The sequence below is a fragment of the Spermophilus citellus genome (assembly GCF_964194105.1).
Source record: "Spermophilus citellus genome assembly, chromosome: 11".
Taxonomy (NCBI): Eukaryota; Metazoa; Chordata; class Mammalia; order Rodentia; family Sciuridae; genus Spermophilus; species Spermophilus citellus.
In genome coordinates, this window is record NC_138192.1 from 66,661,423 (window position 1) to 66,680,713 (window position 19,291).

At 34.6% G+C, this 19,291-nt stretch overlaps 1 protein-coding gene across 2 annotated transcripts in view; it reads right to left on the reverse strand.

The window, feature by feature from the left end:
* KCNH7 (potassium voltage-gated channel subfamily H member 7) overlaps positions 1-19,291 on the reverse strand; it is a gene marked incomplete at both ends in the record, with an annotated part of 466,478 nt that overhangs the window by 142,692 nt on the left and 304,495 nt on the right. For both annotated transcript variants that reach the window (XM_081261820.1, XM_081261819.1), the window contains one exon: positions 6,625-6,780. In XM_081261820.1, coding sequence (XP_081117946.1) covers positions 6,625-6,780 — 156 coding nt within the window. The remainder of the gene's footprint in view (positions 1-6,624; positions 6,781-19,291) is intronic.

The following is a 19,291-nucleotide window of genomic DNA, read 5'->3' on the forward strand; positions in this document are numbered from 1 at the left end:
AAGGAGACTAAGGACATGTAGGAACACTAAGAAATATAATGATATTGACTAAAATTGAATTGTGGAAAGGAGAGTATAGGATTCATAAGCTAATTTTATTATTTCTCAAAATAGGGAATCAAAATACAAAACACAGTGTCTGATGAAAAGGGGAAGGGATTAAAGTTAGTATATAAGATTTTCTTAGAACCAATCAGTAAATTTCACAAACTGCCTAATTCCACATAAATGACATTCTATGTCTTTATATAAAGATAGCCACTAGAAAACAATGCAAATGTTACCAAACACCAAAAGAAAAGCAAAAATTGAATGAAACAACAACAAAGTGAAAAACAAAAGAAAACATAATAAAATACTTTGAGTATATTTAACTTATACTTGATAAACTAGAATATGTTAGTAATAAGGAGACAGGCTCAGTGGTAAATTCCTGTAGTCTCAGATGTTTGGGAGGTTGAGGAAAAAGTATGGCTTGAGCCCAGGAGTTAGAGGCCAGTTTGGGCAATACAGTAATACATGGTCTCCAGAAAACAAAAACAAAGTAAAAAAAAGTGAAATAAATATAAGTACTAGGAAAAAAATCAATTTTTCAATAAATGTAAATACCTAAAGCAGTTATTATCAGTTAAAGAGAAGTGGCATTATAAGTAACAAAGAAAAACCTAACTTACCATTACATAAAAAAGACAAAACTAAAACAAAGACTGAAAGGTAATTTTTAAAATATAAAAAAAAGGGGAAAAAAGATCCAAGTGTCATATTTAAGATGCCAAAAAACTGAGATGGAAAATTATTAAACATAAAATATAGCTTTTTTTTTTTACTAATAAAGCCCAAATTACAGTAATAATATTAAATTATTTATATGAATATTTATAAAATGTGAACATCAATGAAATAAGTACCAGTAGTACTATTAATAAAATTATAGGAAATATGAGGAGAAATAGAAACAACCTAAAAATAAAAGAGTATATTTTAAAGTCCAAAACATATCTGAAAGACAGAATGTAAGTAAGAGTAATAAGACAGCATCATAATAAGGTAGAACTTTAAAAAGTAGACAGCAAGGGCTGGGGATGTGGCTCAAGTGGTAGCGCGCTCGCCTGGCATGCGTGCGGCCCGGGTTCGATCCTCAGCACCACATACAAACAAAGATGTTGTGTCCACCGAAAACTAAAAAATAAATATTAAAAAATTCTCTCTCTGTCTGTCTCTCTCACTCTCTCTCTTTAAAAAAAAAATAGACAGCAAAGCACATACTTAGATTTTATTCTTTAATAGTATATTCTTTTCATTACACATTCACATTCATGAAAATTGATAAAATAATAAAACACAAAACAAATATTAGAAAATTACAAAATAAGAAATACATGTGCACAACATTTTATGAATCTAACAAAGTAAAACTAGTAGTTATTAACAAAAATAATACTTTGTAAAAATACCTTTTCTACTGGAAAATTAAAAACTATCCACAGTAAAGAACTCTTGAGTTAAAAACTAAGAAATCAAAGGTTCCATATATTTTAGGAAAAAATACTGAAAATATTACATATCTGTATTGATAAGATATAGCTTATATGAATTTGAAAAGATATATGACCTTAAAATCATATTAAGAAATTGATTTTTAAAGATAAACCAATAAGTGGAAAAGATACAATAAAATAACCCAATAAAAACTGAATTAATAAAGATAAAAGCAAAATTTTGTGAGCTTAAATATTACAGAATTTAAAAAATTAATAAAAATTTAGTTCTTTGGAAGTAAAGTCACTAATTATTAAAAATCTAAATGGAGAAAATAAAACTAAAAAATGAGAAATTTAAGGAATGAAATAACCAGAGCAGAGGAAAGTTTGGAAACGTAAATTTGTTTTGCAAAATTCTATTAAAACAGATTTGACAAATATCAACATTAGCTGAGTGTGGTGGTGCACACCTGTAATCCCAAAGACTCCGGAGGCTGAGACAGGAGTATAGCGAGTTTAAAGCCAGCCTCAGTAAAAGCAAGGTGCTAAGCAACTCAAGTGAGACCTGGTCTCTAAATAAAATACAAAATAGGGCTGAGGATGTGGCTCAGTGTTTGAGTGCCCTTGAGTTCAAATCCTGGTATCCCCCCACCAAAAAAAAAAATCAAAATTAAATACATATTTCCAGGGAAATGAAATTTGTCAAAACCAACCCTAGTAAAAAAAATGATATTTTGTTTAGATCAGTCTCTAAAAAGATGAACAAATTTGTCAAAGAGCTACTCTACAAATAAATACCAGTAGATGAATTCACAGGGGAACCAACCACATCTAACTTTAAAACTGTGGATTATCTCCTGTTTCAATGATTCCACAGCAAAGAAAACAGAGAAACTCCAAATTATTTTTAATGAATTAATCACCTGAGAAAATTGCATATTATATGCAAAAATTACACCTCAATGTTCCTAATGAATATTGATATAGAATTCTAAGTTACTATTAGATGAGAGAATATTGCATATTGCAAAATGAAATATATTGTGTTCTTTCAGGGATGTAAGAATGGTTCCATGTTTGTAACTTCATTTATAAAATACTACAGAAAGGAGGAATTACCAATTACCAGAGTCGCTAAAAAGCACTTGTACAAATTTGAACATCCCTTCTTAATAAATGAAAGTCAATGGAAACTGCCTTAAAATTACAAAGTACATACAACTCAACCCACATGCCATCATTGGAGTGATTGGGAAACACTGGTGGCATATACACAAACATCAGGAACAAGGCATGATAATGTTCCCAGATAATTTCTTTTAATGATATATGGGAAGTAATAGCCAGCACATTTAGATAAGAGATGTACCCAAATTGGAAAGAAAAAAATCTCTATTTCATATAATGGAATATTTAAAAAACTCATTAGAATCAATGTATATGAAACTACGAACTAAAACAATTTGCTAAGATAGTAGGACATAAATTTAACAAACTGAAAAAATCAGCAGCTTTCATATATGAAAAAAATTATTAGAGGATATCATGAAAGAGAAGATTTATATTAGCAACACAGGCAGCAGCAACAACAACACAACAATTTAAAGCCCATGAAGCAGATTAATCAAATGAGAAAAAATTTAAATATTCCCTGAAAGACATAAAACTCATACTTAAAAAAGTAAATATATATTTTATATTCTTAGAATAAATGACTCAACATTATAATTACTTAAATACTCAAGTTAATTAATAAAGTCAAGGTGAATCCAATATAAATATCAAAAGGATTTTGTTCTGAATGTATAAAAGTTATTTATAAAGTTCATACTGAAAATTCATTTAAAATAACCCAAACCCCTAAAAATTAAATTCAATCAATGAGATCAAACACTAATTGTATATGTAAAACAGTATAATTCTGAAGATAAATAACCATTAGAAAAAAACAAGTTCAGAGATAGCCCCAAATACATAATGAAGTACATGATAAAAGTGACATCTTAAATTTCTGGTGAAAATTTTAAATAAATGCTACTAGAACAACTGAGAATCACAGATAAAAATATAAACATGTACTGTACCCCAAAGCAAAATATATTGTACATTTTAAAATATGAAATCATATAGATTCCAATAAAAAAGTAAATTTATTTACTACCTTGGAGTAATGAAGATTTTTCTGATTATGACTCAAGAATTCCAAAACAACAAAGGAAAAAGTTGGTAAGTAACCATATCAACACTCACCCCCATTCCCTTTTATTTAACAACAACAACAGATCAAAGTAAAAACCAAATTATTTACTGGGAAAGCTATTGGCAACTTGTTTTAGAAATTGACAAGAAGAGAAAAAAGTAATAGAAAATGTGTATAGGATTGTATATCCTCCTCTGAGAGGTGTCTGTTCAGGTCCTTTGCCCATTTGTTGACTGGGTTATTTGTTATCTTATTGTCTAATTTTTTGAGTTCTTTGTATACTCTGGATATTAGGGCTCTATCTGAAGTGTGCGGAGTAAAGATTTGTTCCCAGGATGTAGGCTCCCTGTTTACCTCTCTTATTGTTTCTCTTGCTGAGAAAAAACTTTTAAGTTTAATTAAGTCCCATTTGTTGATTCTTGTTGTTAACTCTTGTGCTATGGGTGTCCTATTAAGGAATTTGGAGCCCGACACCACAATCTGTAGATCGGATCCAACTTTTTCTTCTATCAGACGCAGAGTCTCTGGTTTGATATCAAGTTCCCTGATCCATTTTGAGTTAACTTTTGTGCACGGCGAGAGAAAGGGATTCAGTTTCATTTTGTTGCATATGGATTTCCAGTTTTCCCAACACCATTTGTTGAAGATGCTATCCTTCCTCCATTGCATGCTTTTAGCCCCTTTATCAAATATAAGATAGTTGTAACTTTGTGGATTAGTCTCTGTGTCCTCTATTCTATACCATTGGTCCACCCGCCTGTTTTGGTACCAGTACCATGCTGTTTTTGTCACTATTGCTCTGTAATATAGTTTGAAATCTGGTATTGCTATACCACCTGATTCACACTTCCTGTTTAGAATTCCTTTTGCTATTCTGGGTCTTTTATTTTTCCATATGAATTTCATGATTGCTTTGTCAATTTCTACAAGATATGCCGTTGGGATTTTGATTGGCATTGCATTAAACCTATAGAGAACTTTTGGTAATATCGCCATTTTGATGATGTTAGTTCTGCCTATCCATGAACAGGGTATGTTTTTCCATCTTCTAAGATCTTCATCAACTTCTCTCTTTAGGGTTCTGTAGTTTTCATTATATAAATCTTTCACCTCTTTTGTTAGGTTAATTCCCAAGTATTTTATTTTTTTTGAGGATATCGTGAATGGAGTGTTTTTCCTCATTTCCGTTTCAGAAGTTTTGTCGCTGATATACAGAAATGCCTTTGATTTATGCGTGTTGATTTTATATCCTGCCACTTTGCTGAATTCATTTATTAGTTCTAGTAGTTTCTTTGTAGACCCTTTTCATGAAAAATGCTCACCATCTCTAGCAGTCAGAGAAATGCAAATCAAAACCACCCTAAGATACCATTTCACTCCAGTAAGATTGGCAGCCACTATGAAGTCAAACAACAACAAGTGCTGGAGAGGTTGTGGAGAAAAGGGTACACTTGTACATTGCTGGTGGGACTGCAAATTGGTGCGGCCAATTTGGAAAGCAGTTTGGAGATTCCTGGGAAAGATGGGAATGGAACCACCATTTGACCCTGCTATTGCCCTTCTTGGACTATTCCCTGAAGACCTTAAAAGAGCATGCTACAGGGATACTGCCACATCGATGTTCATAGCAGCACAATTCACAATTGCTAGACTGTGGAACCAACCCAGATGCCCCTCAGTAGATGAATGGATAAAAAAAAAAATGTGGCATCTATACACAATGGAGTACTATGCAGCAATAAAAAATGACAAAATCATAGAATTTGCAGGGAAATGGCCAGCACTAGAGCAGATTATGCTTAGTGAAGCTAGCCAATCCCTAAAAAACAAGTGCCAAATGTCTTCTTTGATATAATGAGAGCAAATATGAACAGAGCAGGGAGGAAGAGTAGGAAGAAAAGAGTAACATTAATCAGTGACATGAGATGGGAGGGAAAGGGAGAGATGAGGAAAATTGCATGGAAATGAAGGGAGACCCTCATTGCTATACAAAATTACATATAAGAGGCTGGGTGGGGAATGGGAAAATAAATAAGGAGGGAGATGGATTACAGTAGATGGGGTAGAGAGAGTAAAAGGGAGGGGAGGGGAGGGGGGATAGTGGGGGATAGGAAAGGGAGCAGAGTACAACAATTACCAATAGGGCATTATGTAAAATTGTGGATGTGTAACCGATGTGACTCTGCAATCTGCATTTGGGGTAAAATTGGGAGTTCATAACCCACTTCAGTCTAATGTATGAAGTATGATATGTCAAGTGCTTTGTAACGTTGTGAACAACCAATAAAAAAATAAATAAATAAATAATAATTAAAAAAAATGTGTATAGGAGATGAAGAGTTGACAAAAGAGAAATGCCCATGGTGCTTAAATATATGACCCTCACCCATAATAAGGGAAACATAAGCTGCAGCTAATGGAGGTCCTTCCCACTTATAATGACTAAAAAAATCAAGAAGACTGATTCTGCTGTCTGAGTTCTGGGGAATAGGGATGATATACTGCTGGTGGTATGCAAAATGATTCAAATCATATGTATAGGAATTTGGGAGTATGTGGAAAGAGTACATAGCATTAGCTCTTTGACTTAGGAATCCCACCTGGTAAAATTCTGAAGATAGTTTTGTCTTTAAGAATATATATATATATATATATATATATATATATATATATATATATATATATATATACACACACACACACACACACACATACACACACAATTCAGTAGAAGATTAGTTAAAAAATTACTATATATCCAAATCAAATCACTTCTAAAGCAGCTGATAAATTTCCTAAGGCACCAAAGGGAAATATCAAGTTTGACTTTCTTATATAGATCTATATTATTTCAAATGTAAATATATTTTGAGAACTGAATAAAAATGAAGAATAGATGCAAATTATTACAAGAACATCAAGAGTTTTATGCCTTTTACTTACGGTTTACAGTTTTGACTGGTAATATAGCGTTTACCCTCTCTGGGGAGGCAGCATTTTCCTCATCTGTCACATATTCAAAGTTAATGATGAACATCATAGCGACACCCTCTTGGTTTTTCACTGGAATTACGTGAGTGTTACAAATGAAAGTGGACCCTAAGGAGATGAAAAATAAAGTATTAGATTTTAAAAAATGCCTTCATTTTACACTATCAGTAATACTATATTTAAAATACAATCTTACAGAATTTTCTATCTTAGATAACCACTGAAATTAAATAAAATAATTGATTTTCACTTCATATTTTATTGCATATGTATTTACTTTATATATGTAGAAACATACATAGTTTACAGGCTAAATTTGTTAACACATTTTGGAAAAGTAGAATTTAAATACTTTCGGCTTTTACACCATCCCTACAATAGTAAATATAGGGGGAAAAAAGGATGTATCATTTAATTTTTTTAGAAAAAAGCTCTTAATCTTTCCTTATATATTTGCTTTGAACCTGAACTTACATAGGTGTGACTGTATAAACATGAAAATAATCTATTTTATAAAATCTTGATTTTAAAACACTAAGCAAATTTTGTGGTTTTTTTCTTTAATTTCTCGGACATAAACTATTAAAATATAGACTTTGACTTATATATGTTCCAATCATTGTGTAAAATTCACAGTGCCAAAATTATTATGCATTTATTTGATTTTTAATATTAGAAAATAAGAACACATTTCAGTCTATATTACTGTATTCATTTGTTCCCTATTACTATCAACTACCAATGCTGATCCTCTAACAGATTTATGGAATACAGTTGAGTAACTGACTTTTTAAAAATGACCCAACTTCTGACTGACTCCTTGGACTTGATTTCTAGTATTATCTCAAAGCAGTTTACACACATCCTTCCTTTTGGAATATCTGAAAGCAGTTTACTCACATCCTCATATGATGGAAATCTCACAAGGCAGAGATTGGTTTGGGTTCTAAAATATATTTTAAAAGCAAATTATTCAGGAAGGGTTCTTGATCTCTCACAAAATAGTATTTTGACTTCTTTCTTTTTTTTTTTAATAGCTTAGCTGAGATCTTCATGAATCTTGAAGAGAGTGACATTTCAATGTATGGGCAAAAACAGGTTGAGAGCCAGGCTGGTCTGGCATTGATCTTCACAGGGAATTTGAGAAAGTGCCTAGGACACCTGAAGGCTGGGAACAGGACCACTGGCATGTGACAGAAAGATGCAGTTGAAGCCCCAACATCTGCAAGGGCCAGTGGGTGCTAGTGATGTCCTACCTATCAAATCAGGTATGCGATAACTCTTTCTTCCGACCCCTGCATCATGGACCCTCCTGTTGCCTGAGCTAAGATCAAAAGCTTTTTTCTGATACTACTCTAGATTGAGGACATCACAAGGAATAATTTTTTGAGAGTGGGAGATCTAATTATTATTTGTGAAACTGTTTCAGTGGGCAAATGTATTTTAATTTCCAATTTATTTATGAATACACTTTTAGAACACAGACTATTTGTAAGTTAGAGATGTCTATTATAAATCTATAATTTAGATTTCCACATATGGATAGTCTCCCAAATTTGAAATGGAAAAGACCTTATTTATAACAGAATTCATATATTTTATATGAAGGTGGCTTTAGTTTTACAAGTGTTGGAAAATATGCTTTAAGAATAATATGCAGCACCTTCTGTCTTCAGCTATATCTTCAATTCATTTAATAAAATAGTTAGCTAGAGCACTTGTCATAGTTTCCATGGCAACAAACAGGCCGACTTTAGTAAACAGAAAATAAGCAATTTAAGACTGTTCCATTAGAACTAAATATAGAAGTGCTTCAGGCTAGGCATCACAATACATATTGGTTAAACAGGGAGTCTGAAGAGCTGTGAGAAATAGCCATTATGTACTTTCCTAATGAACCAAAATACATATTGTTTTTACTACTTAAAATGACATTTCCTAGATCATTTAGAACATCATTATGAATTCACAGATTTGATACTTAACAGTTTCAAATCTTCCAACATTTGGGGTACACTGCTAATCGCAAAACAAAATATAAAATATGGATTTCTGAGAAATCCATGAGTATAGGATTTAAGGACAGAAAGCCAATAGGTCTGCAATAGAATATAGAGTTATTTTGTTTTGTGTAATAAATGGAAAAGCATGTTTTTCAATAAAAATGCTCTCAAATTTGCTGTCTAGTATTGAAAATCATAAAATTATATTGTTTCAGAAAAACAGTTGAGCTCTATGCATTGGCTGCACTGCCAATGCATATACTTGCTGTCTACTATCATTGTTTCCTACATGTTTCTATTAAACAATGAACCTCCTTTACGGTTGACTGAAGACTCACGTTTACATGCTATTCACTTTTAGTTTGAAATTTAATATCTCAATCCATCTTGCATAGCCTTCTGGAAAGAAGACAATGAATGGAGATACATGGGACTTTGAAGAAGAGGAGAATAGAATACATTTTACAGAGAAAAACTAGTTTAGCTTCCCAATTTCCACAACCTCCAACTTCAGTCAAGATATACTTTTTTAAAGTGAAATTTCCCTAAGAAGTCATCACTCATACTCCTAAACATTTTTTCCTGGGTGAGATATTGGGGATAAAAGCAATGGAAATATAATCCAGTAAGCACTAATCTATCACTGGAGAAAAAAATAGAAATATTCAATAATGTTTAAACCAGGGAACTAAAAAAAAAACTAGAAAAAAAAAGTCAAGAGCTTGTTAAAATTTATCTTATATCCAAATGAAATCAATAGTGTTTGCTAAGAAACAGCATATTTATACTATTGAAAGCAATATACAGATTCAGTGCAATCCCATCAAGATACCAATGACATTATTCACAGAATTAGGAAAAAAAACCCCAATTCTTAAATTTGTTTGAAAGAATAAGAAACTCAGAATAGCCAAAGCAATACTAAGCAAAAAAAAAAAAAAAAAAAAAAAAAGTGAAGCAGGAGGCATCACAATACCTGATCTGAAATTATACTACAGAGCTGTATGAACAAAACAGCATGGAAGTGGGAAGTGGCACCACAGTGCACATGAAGACTAATGGGACAGCATAGAAGACAGAGAGAAATTCACATATCTACAGTTGTGTAATATTTGACAAAGGTGCCAAGAACATGTATTGGAGAAAAGACAGCCTTTTAAACAAATGGTGCTGGGAAATCTCGGTAACTATATATAGACAAATGAACGAGATCCCTGTCTCTCACTTTGCAGAAAATTTAATTTGAAGTGGATCAAAGACTTAGGAATTAGATGAGAAACTTTACAACTGCAACAGGAAAACATAGGGTCATTACTTCATCACTTATGTGCTGGCACCAAGTTCTTTAACAAGAAGATACTCAAAGCACAAGAAATAAAATTAAAAAAAAATCAATAAGTGGAATGCAATCAAATGAAAAGGCTTCTGCACAGCAAAGGAAATTATTAAGAGCTTGAAAAGAGAGCCTATACAGTGGAAGAAAAATCTTGGCCAGCTACTCCTCTGATAAAGGATTAATATTCAGAATATACAAATAGTTAAAAAAAAAACAACCAAACAATTCAATCATAAATGGCCAAAAGAATTAAACAGAAACTTCCCAAAAGAAGAAACACAAATGGCCACCAAATATATAAAAAAATTATTCAACACCATCTCTAGCAGTCGAGAAAATCAAAACTACATTAAGATTTCATCTCACTCCAGTCAGAATGGTAATGACCAAGAATACAAATAACAATAAATGCTGTCAAGGTTGTGAGGAAAAAGGTATACTTGTACATTGTTGGTGGGGTTGTAGACTAGAACAACCACTCTGGAGTGAAGAATATAGATACATTAAAAAATCTAGGGATGAAACCACCATAAAACTCTGCTATCCCCCTGATTGGTATTTTCCCCAAACATCTAAAATGAGTATATTAGAGCAATACAGCCACATTAATGTTTATAGTATCACAATTCTAAGTATCTAAACTATGGAATCAACCTAGATGCCCATCAATAGATAAATAGATTAAGAAAGTGTGGTCTACATACACAATGGAGTTCTACTCAGCCATCAAAAAGAATTAAATTATGGCATTTGCTGGTAAACAGTTGGAGAATATCATACTAAGTGAAATTAGCCAAACTCGTAAACTCAAAGGTTGAATTTTTCTCTCATGTACAGAAGCTAGATTAAAGTAAAGGAAAGGGAGAGGGAAGAATAGGGTAACACAAAGAACCAATAAAACATAAATTAATAGACAAGTGAAAGGAAGGAGATGGCAAAGAGGAGGGATTATGAACTAAAATCAATTTCCATGCAGGTATGAGTTTGTCAGGATGAACTCTCAACTTCCATGTGTAATAAAACCAATTTAGAGAAAAAATCATACTTGCAAGAACATTATCCATTATTTGTAAAGGTGTATATGCAATTATACTGAACTAGTATTAGTTAGACTCAGGTTCATTTCCAAATTTTGTGTCGTGAGTAAAAACACAAATGCCCTGAGCCATTTATGAAATAGCTCTCTCATTTTTACTAAAATTTATAAATTGCAAAAAAGTTCAAATATTGCTATTGAGCCAGCAAACTGAGGGTTATCTGAATAATTATGAAAATTGTATCTTCATTAATAAAAAGCATTTAAAAATACACCTAGCTGCATTTTAAAATAAAAAGTCAGGACTCCTTTTGAGCTGCTTTGAAGGTATGTTATTCTATTTGTGGTGTGTATTCACAGCGCATTCTGTGTTCAGCAGAGAAGACAGCATGACTGGAGTCACCTGGTGGTCATGGAGTCACATGGTAGGGTGGAGAGAGCATGTAAATCAAAAATAAATCAGGGAGCCACACAATGCAGGTGAAGTTATAGATGTGGAACTTTGCTCTCAAAAGGAAGACACTGGAGAGTTTTATGCAAAGGTTGGCATCATTTGATTTAAAACTATCACTCATGTTTGGGCAAAGAAGAGCTTATACCCGAGGCCAGGCTGAAAGCAAGAAAGGCACTTAGAAAAAGAATGCAACAGGATTGGCAAGCAGTCTAGTGATTTGGACTAGAGTGGTGCCGCTGCAGGTGATGAGGAGGGGTCTGTTTGAGATGCATTGAAGGTAGCAGTGATAGAAATCACTGATAGATTGAATGGGATGTGACAGGATGAGAGGGATCATAGTGGATGTCAAATTTGTGTTTAAAGAACTAGAAGAATAGAGATACCATATTTTAAGTGTGGAAGAGTATGGTGGAAGGTAGATTTGAAGATTGTATATATCCATAGGTTTTGAGTGTGTTAACTTTGAGATATCTAAATGGAGATGTCTAGAAGGCAGGGTATGAAAGAACAGTTCAGTGCAGTGCAATTCAGTTCAGTTCAGTTCAGAGAGTAGTCTAAGCCAAGGATGTGAATTTGGTAGTCATTGGAGAATGGATTAGATTTAAAGGCTGGATGAGTTTGCTTAGGGAATAAGTACATATAGAGAAGTTTGGGACATGACCACAGAGGTACTGCAGGATTCAATGGGAGAAAAATAAGAACCTAAAAGACTTGGAGAGGAGCTGATGGTGAGAGACAGAAAAATCAAGCTGTGGTGTACCAGGGGCTAAGAGAAGGAAGTATTTCAAAAGGAGGGTATGATAAATGGAATAAATTTTGCAGAAAGTCACAATGAGAACCAAGAAAAGATCATGGAATCCCAGGTAACATCCTCAAGAGATATTTTGGCAGAAGAGGACCTATGAAACTACTTGGAATGAATTCAAGGGTGAATGAAAATATAGGAAATAGACATAATTATACAAAAATTCTTTTGAAATGTTTAAATAGATGAACTGAAAGATGGAATGGTAGCTGAAAAAAGATGCCAAAGTTTGGAGATCTTGTTTTGCTAGGTTAGAGATTTTTCCAGCATATTTATATTCATACATAAAATATATTTATTCCAAATTTCGTTTGCATAAATTCTCAGTATTAGTAAGGCTCAAGAAAAATCTAATTCCAACCAAGACATAATAATTTTCTCATTTTTTCTCCCTTTAGAAAAATGCACCTCATGTCTATGTTAACTGATTTTCCATGCACATAATATCTGTATGTAGCTTACCGCTTAAGGGCACAAGCTCTCCATTACTCTTCCTAAATATGAGTCCTGGCTCCATTCTTTACCTACTGAGTAAAACTCTAGCTATTTACTAAATGTCAAAGACTCTCAGTTTACTCATCTGTATATTGGGGATAATCTCTATTTCATGGACTTGTTCTAGGATCAAGTGAGTTAATATTGTGTAGTAGAGTATCAAGGGGTTCTCTTTTTTCACTGATATAATATGCTATTACAATAGATTTTAGGGAACACAAGTGAGAATGACCTCCTTTCACCCCACATATGCAAATTTATGAATGAAATCTACAGAATCCTTATATCAAGAATGTGAAAAAGACCGGCAGTGGAAAGAAGAGTGGTTGAAGGGAGTGAGGAAGAGAATTCTTCAGAAAAGACCAACAATTGCTGTGTTTCCCTCCTTACCTTAGTAGCTTTCACCTTCCAGGTTCAGGTCTAAAATGGAAGGATTGTTAAAAACCTGCCCCAAGATCTATGAAATGTGCTTCCTGCAGGTGGGGCACTGAGCACAGGTATTTACAAGACGTTCTGAATGAACACCTGGTATATTGTGGACAAGGACGTCAACCCTGAAGACATAGAGAGTAGAGAAATGCAGGCTGTCTTCTTCATCAGCAGAGCCAGGGAGATTATGATTGGGATAGGACCATGCCAGTATCACCGGAAGAGCTTGGTTGCTCTGCTTGATCCATGCTTCAGACCAAGAGCTATCATGGGATCGGAGTCCAAGGGACTCCAGAGTAAGATTCAGTTGGTAAAACACCAGATGACAGGGGCAAAATAAAGGAATTGGGAAGGAATTGTGGAGAGAGAGCATGGGGGAAAGGGGACCTGAAAGGAAGAAGGGACTCAGTAGGGCTCCTCATAAGTCCCCCCAAGAGCCTAGGAGAGATAATGTAGCTCCAGCCATCTTCTAGATCTCAGAGAGGGCCCATGGATATGGCCAGCTCCATAACCTTTCTTCTCTCTCAGTTTTTATTTTATTTTTTTTTTATTTACAGGGGAGCAATTAGCAACCAGATCATGGAGCGTTGAGGAAGTGTAGATTGTTGAGGCCCATTGCCCACAGCAGACTGACCTGAAGTAGGTTGGAAGTTGTACCTTTATTACTGAGACTGTTTTTACAACAGAAAGTGATCAGAAATATTTATTACCTGGCAGTGATCCAACAAAAGGAAAGTCTTCCATATCATCCTCTAAACACAATAGTCAATTACCCGCAGTGAGCAAAGTTCATGGGATGGTGAAGAAAGAAAGAAAGCTGCATTTTGATCACAGTGGAAGCGTCACACTGTTCATCAGAACTCATACCCAGGTAACTCTTTTAGAAAAAAGTATTTGGCATGGAGTGAAACTTGATGATATAAGCTATTATTTTTTGCCTATTGTTGAAGGGTCTCCAGAGGGCAAGGTAACTCTTGATGCTCTGTGTGTAGTTTCCTCCAACCCTTTACCATTCTTAAAACCACAGAGCACAAGAGCATGGGGTTTAGTTATCTTTTGGGGCACCAAGTAGAGATTATTCCTCTCTGAGCTGATCAGTTCAGTGAATGCTTGACAGTTTTTATTCCTTTCTTTTTAGTAGACTGGGGAGGCCCTTTGAAGATTAAAAATATCATTAGAGACCTGCCCTAGGGAAAAAAAAAATCACATTGCAACCTCAGAATACAAAGGCCTTATCCAAGAGGCAACAATGCTTATCTCAAATAGAAAGTCCTGTTAGAAAAGCAAAGGCACATTTCACTTCCTAGAAGGAGAAAGTCACTTAGCCACGAATGACTTATGGTGAAGCCAGGCAGAGGCACAGGTGAGACATTAGCAAAATCTGCCCTTGTCATTTATGTATCTAGCATTTATTTTTATTTATTTTATCTCAGCATCTCTTTAGTCTTCTACTTCTCCCTTTAAGACTCCTAGGTGAAATATTATAGACTGTATTCTATCAAAAAAGTAGGGCCATGAAAAATGTTTTTCATAGGAGAATTTCTTAAGAGGAGCAGTGATAAATGAGTCACCATAATGTGTAACTCTAATGCAGCCTCCAAGAGAAGAACTATTTTGGTTATGTAGCTACCGTCTTCCAGACATCCCTCAGTCCAAATTCTACAAACGAAATGTCCTAATATCAATGTTGCCATTGAGCAAGCTGAGACCTGAAGAACAGGAGAGATCCCATGGTGAATACCAGGAACAGAACTAGAAGAAAAATCTGACTGGAGAGTTTACTTGACATTTTATATATATACATATATATATATATATATCAGTTCTTTCCACACTCCTTATATGGAAAGCAGACTAAGAAGAGACTTATCTCTCTTTTAGAATCCATTTCTAGAATTCATCACAATGTTTTTCAAATATTACAGCAATGAAAGTATTCCATTTTACAGTATATTTATAACTAGCCTATAAATTCTGCAAAGACAACATATCATCGATCTATGCAAATAGTCCTCAGCACATAAGAGGAGCTCAATAAATATTTGCTAAGCTAATGAATCCCTCTAATTCTCCCTGACAGTAAGATGGTTTATAGAAAGTGGTTTACAGGTGGTATTTCAGTCAGATATGTATTGCTGTGATCAAAACACCTGATAAGAACAATGTACAGGGGGAAAAGTTTATTTTGGCTCATGTTTTCATAGATTCAGTCCATGGTTGGCTGACTTCATAGCTAGAGGCTAGGAATCAGAAATTGCTCAGGTCACCATGGACAAAATATAAACCCTAATGCCATGCCTCCCAGTGACCTACTTCCTCCAGCTACACTCTACCTGCCTCTAGTTTCCACCCAGTTAATCCGTATCAGTGGCTTAATCCACTGATTATGTTACATAGCTCTCATAATCTAATCATTTCACTTCTGAAAATTCTTGCATTGCCAAACACATGAGTTTTGGGGAGACACCTCATATCTAAACTATAACCCAAGGGAAACTTCAACCTGGCCAGAACAGTATGTGTGACTGTGATGGATAATAACCTATAGTCTACAAAAAGTTGCACTTTGGAGTCAGAGACAAAAATTTTAAACATGACAACTTCTCTGTGTTTTGACTTCTTTCTCTGTGGACTCAGGACAATAGTATCTATCTTTAAATTGTGGAGCAATAAATGAGAGGCTGCCTCCAGAGTGCAGTATGTAGCTCAGAGTGAATCTGCAATATAATAAAGGCCACAAGAATGGAACATCGTAATAGAATTCCTGGAAGTATAAAAATGGAAGATGCCCATAGAGTGATTGTGCAAAGAGTCCGTACTTAACATTTTTAAAGCTAAGGAGGGATATATTTAGAGAACACTGGTAAAATTCAAACTAATTTCACTTGCAAAACTGAGTAAGCAGAACCTCCTATGTGCCAGGTACTATTGTAGCACCAGGGGCTCATCAGAGATGAACTGGTCTTGGATCCTTGCCATCCTGTGATTTACAATATTGTGGAGATGGGAGAGACAAAATAAGTCAAAAAATACAAATGTCATGCTAAGCAAAGTAAGCCAATCCCCAAAAAACCAAAAGCCAAATGCTCTCTCTGATAAGTGGATTCTGATCCATAATCGGGGGTTGGTCATGGGAAAAATGGAGGAACTTTGATTCGGCAAAGGGAGGGAAGATAGAGAGGGTGCATAGGGGCAGAAAAGATGGTGGAATGAGACAGACATTATTACCCTAGGTACATGTATGACTGTATATATGGTGCTATGCTACTGATGTACAACCAGAGAAATGAAAAGTTGTGTTGCAATTGTGTACAATGAGTCAAAATTCATTCTGCTGTCATACATACCTAATTAAAATAAATAAATTAATGAAACAATACATAGTAGATTAAATATTGATAGTATTATAGAAAGTCATTGAGAAAACAAAGAGGATAATAAGCACTCAGAGTAGGAGAAAGTTTGTAACTTTTAATAGAATGGGAAAGGACTGGTTGAGGAGATCACATTTTGGTAAAGAATTGAGAAAAACAAGGAGTGAGTCATAAGGCCATCTGGGGAAAGGGTAATAACACATATAAAAACTCTTATGTACTGAACTATGTGCCCCAGAATTCACATGTGGAAACTCTAACTTCTCATATGACTGTATTTGGAGATGAGATATTTAAGGAAATAAATAAGGTTACATGAGGTCATACAAGCAGAATCTTCTTCAATTGGCTTTGTCCTCGTAAGAGGAAGAGACATTGAGAGCCCAGCTGCAGAGAGGAATGGCTATGGGAAGACACAGCCCTAAGGCAGTATCTGCCAGCCAGGAAGAGAAGCCTTTTCTGAAATACCACCTGATTTTGGACTTCGAGCCTCCAGAACTGTGAGAAAACACATTTATTTAAGCCAGGAGTCTGAGGTATTTTGCTACTCCCATTGGAATAGAATACAACTGGCCCAAGGGCTGGAGCATGTCAGGGCAAATGGTCAGTGAGGCCAAAACAGTAAAGCTGAGGGGTAAAGTGTAGGGGATAGCTGCAGAAGGGGTGAGAGAGCAGGCAAGTGTGGAGGGTGACAGGGGAAGCATGGCCTTATAAGTGCTGTGATGACAGAGACTGACAACAGGCATCACTGGATGATGGGGGAGCATGGCAATGACAGGCTCTGGCACACACTTTCAGAGGATCATCTTGGTGCTATAAAGACAAGGACAAACACACAATATCCATGTGAGGTTGTTAAGTAACATGGTTTTAATAGACTAGAAGTATACTAGAATGTATAATATTAAGTGGGAAGTGATGGATGAGGTCTGGGTGGGAGAAGGTCTTGTTCTGACTGCCTTTTATGTCCTGGGAATTTAGTCTTTTGGCATTAGGGGTGTGGCAAATTGTCTGAAGCAGGAGAGTATCTTAAAAAGAAGTATTTTTGTGTACAGTGCACTCAGATATGGACTATTGTAGGTAGTTGTGGTGTCTTTGAGGCAAGAAAGATAAAGAAGCTGTTTATTTGATTGAGGAGATAGAGGTACATTTAGAAAGATAATTTAATAACTTTGACTCTATATTATATCAACAAGAATAGATGGAATAGCTAGTTCAAATGAGCACATATAGTCCTTTAGTCTGATGGATAGACTCAAATTGGACGGTAGGGGAAGGCACGAGGCCATCAATGAAACAGTTGGTCATTTCTCTTATTTTACCAGTAACCTTGTTAAGTCTAAAGGTGCCTACTAAAAACAAATAGGACAAACCTATGTGAGCTAATAAAACTGTTTTATAGAGAAGCATTATAACAAGAGGACTAAGCTGCAAAAAGGTGGTAGACGATTTGATAACACAATAGTTCTAAAGCAACATCATCAGCTTAATCATCACCTACAGATAGATTTAACACACAATCACCAACATAATTAAATCATAGCAATCATTAAAATATTTAGATATCTGACATCCTAATGGAGAAACATGAAACTAGAATTATCCTTTCAGAATATCTAAGTGACATTGTATGTATTGCCTGCCATTTGAAAAGTGAACTAATCTAATTGGCACAAACCTGGTTGTCATAATCATGTTCCGCTATGCAGTAGTAAGTGTCTGAGATGTCAACAGGATAAATGATTTATTTTTAATTGCATATTATTTTAAAATACTTAAAATATTCAGAAACAGCAAGGCAGTTCCTTTGAGAAGTAAATTTATTAGATGTGTAGCATTATGTAGTACATAGAATTGGATAGACCTGACTGACTGTTATTCAGTAAAGGGCCTTTGGCAGATTATTTAATTAATCTCTTCAAGACTCTGTTTCCTCATTTGGAAAATGAGGAATAGAAGAGTATCCTATGCCAGAGTGTTGCTGGGAAGGGGAGATTAGATAATACACTTAAAAGTATTCAGCAAAGAATTTGGCTGGTAGGAAGTAAAGAAAGAAATAAATGAATGTGACTATTATTAACTAGGGTGAGGAAAATCTGTTTCTTAACTGCAAATCCTGGTAAACTTCTTCAAAGATTCAGTGATGCAATGGAGTTACTCATCTTTTAAGAAACTTCAGAGATTGGGTTAGTTCCCTTGGCTACAGATGAGCAGGTGCATAAAAAAACAATTTGAATTGCAGCAGGGACTTGGTGAAGGAAAGATCTTTTTATTATCTAATGTCTAAAGTATGTCTCCTAAACTCTTAGTGACAAGGCCTGTGGCTTATTTCTTCGATTTCTTCTGTCCTGTGTATTGCTCCATTGTTTGTAAAAAGTATACCAGGTAACTTTTACGAGATTCAGGTTTGTCTTGTTTTTGTAGTTTTGGAAAACTCCACAGTTGGTAGAATCTGATATGTAGAGGGTACTCAGTGCACATCTTTATTTCTGGGTTTCTAAGAGTATCATGATCAGGAATTGAAAGTACATTTTAGGAACAAGGGTAATGCTAATGGCTATCATTTATTGCATGCCACTCACTGTTCTCATGACTTCACATGCTTTAATATAATTTGCATCCTAATAAAAACTTAAGGATGATGGTTCCATTCTCATCCTCATTGTACAGATGTTAAGACACCCATG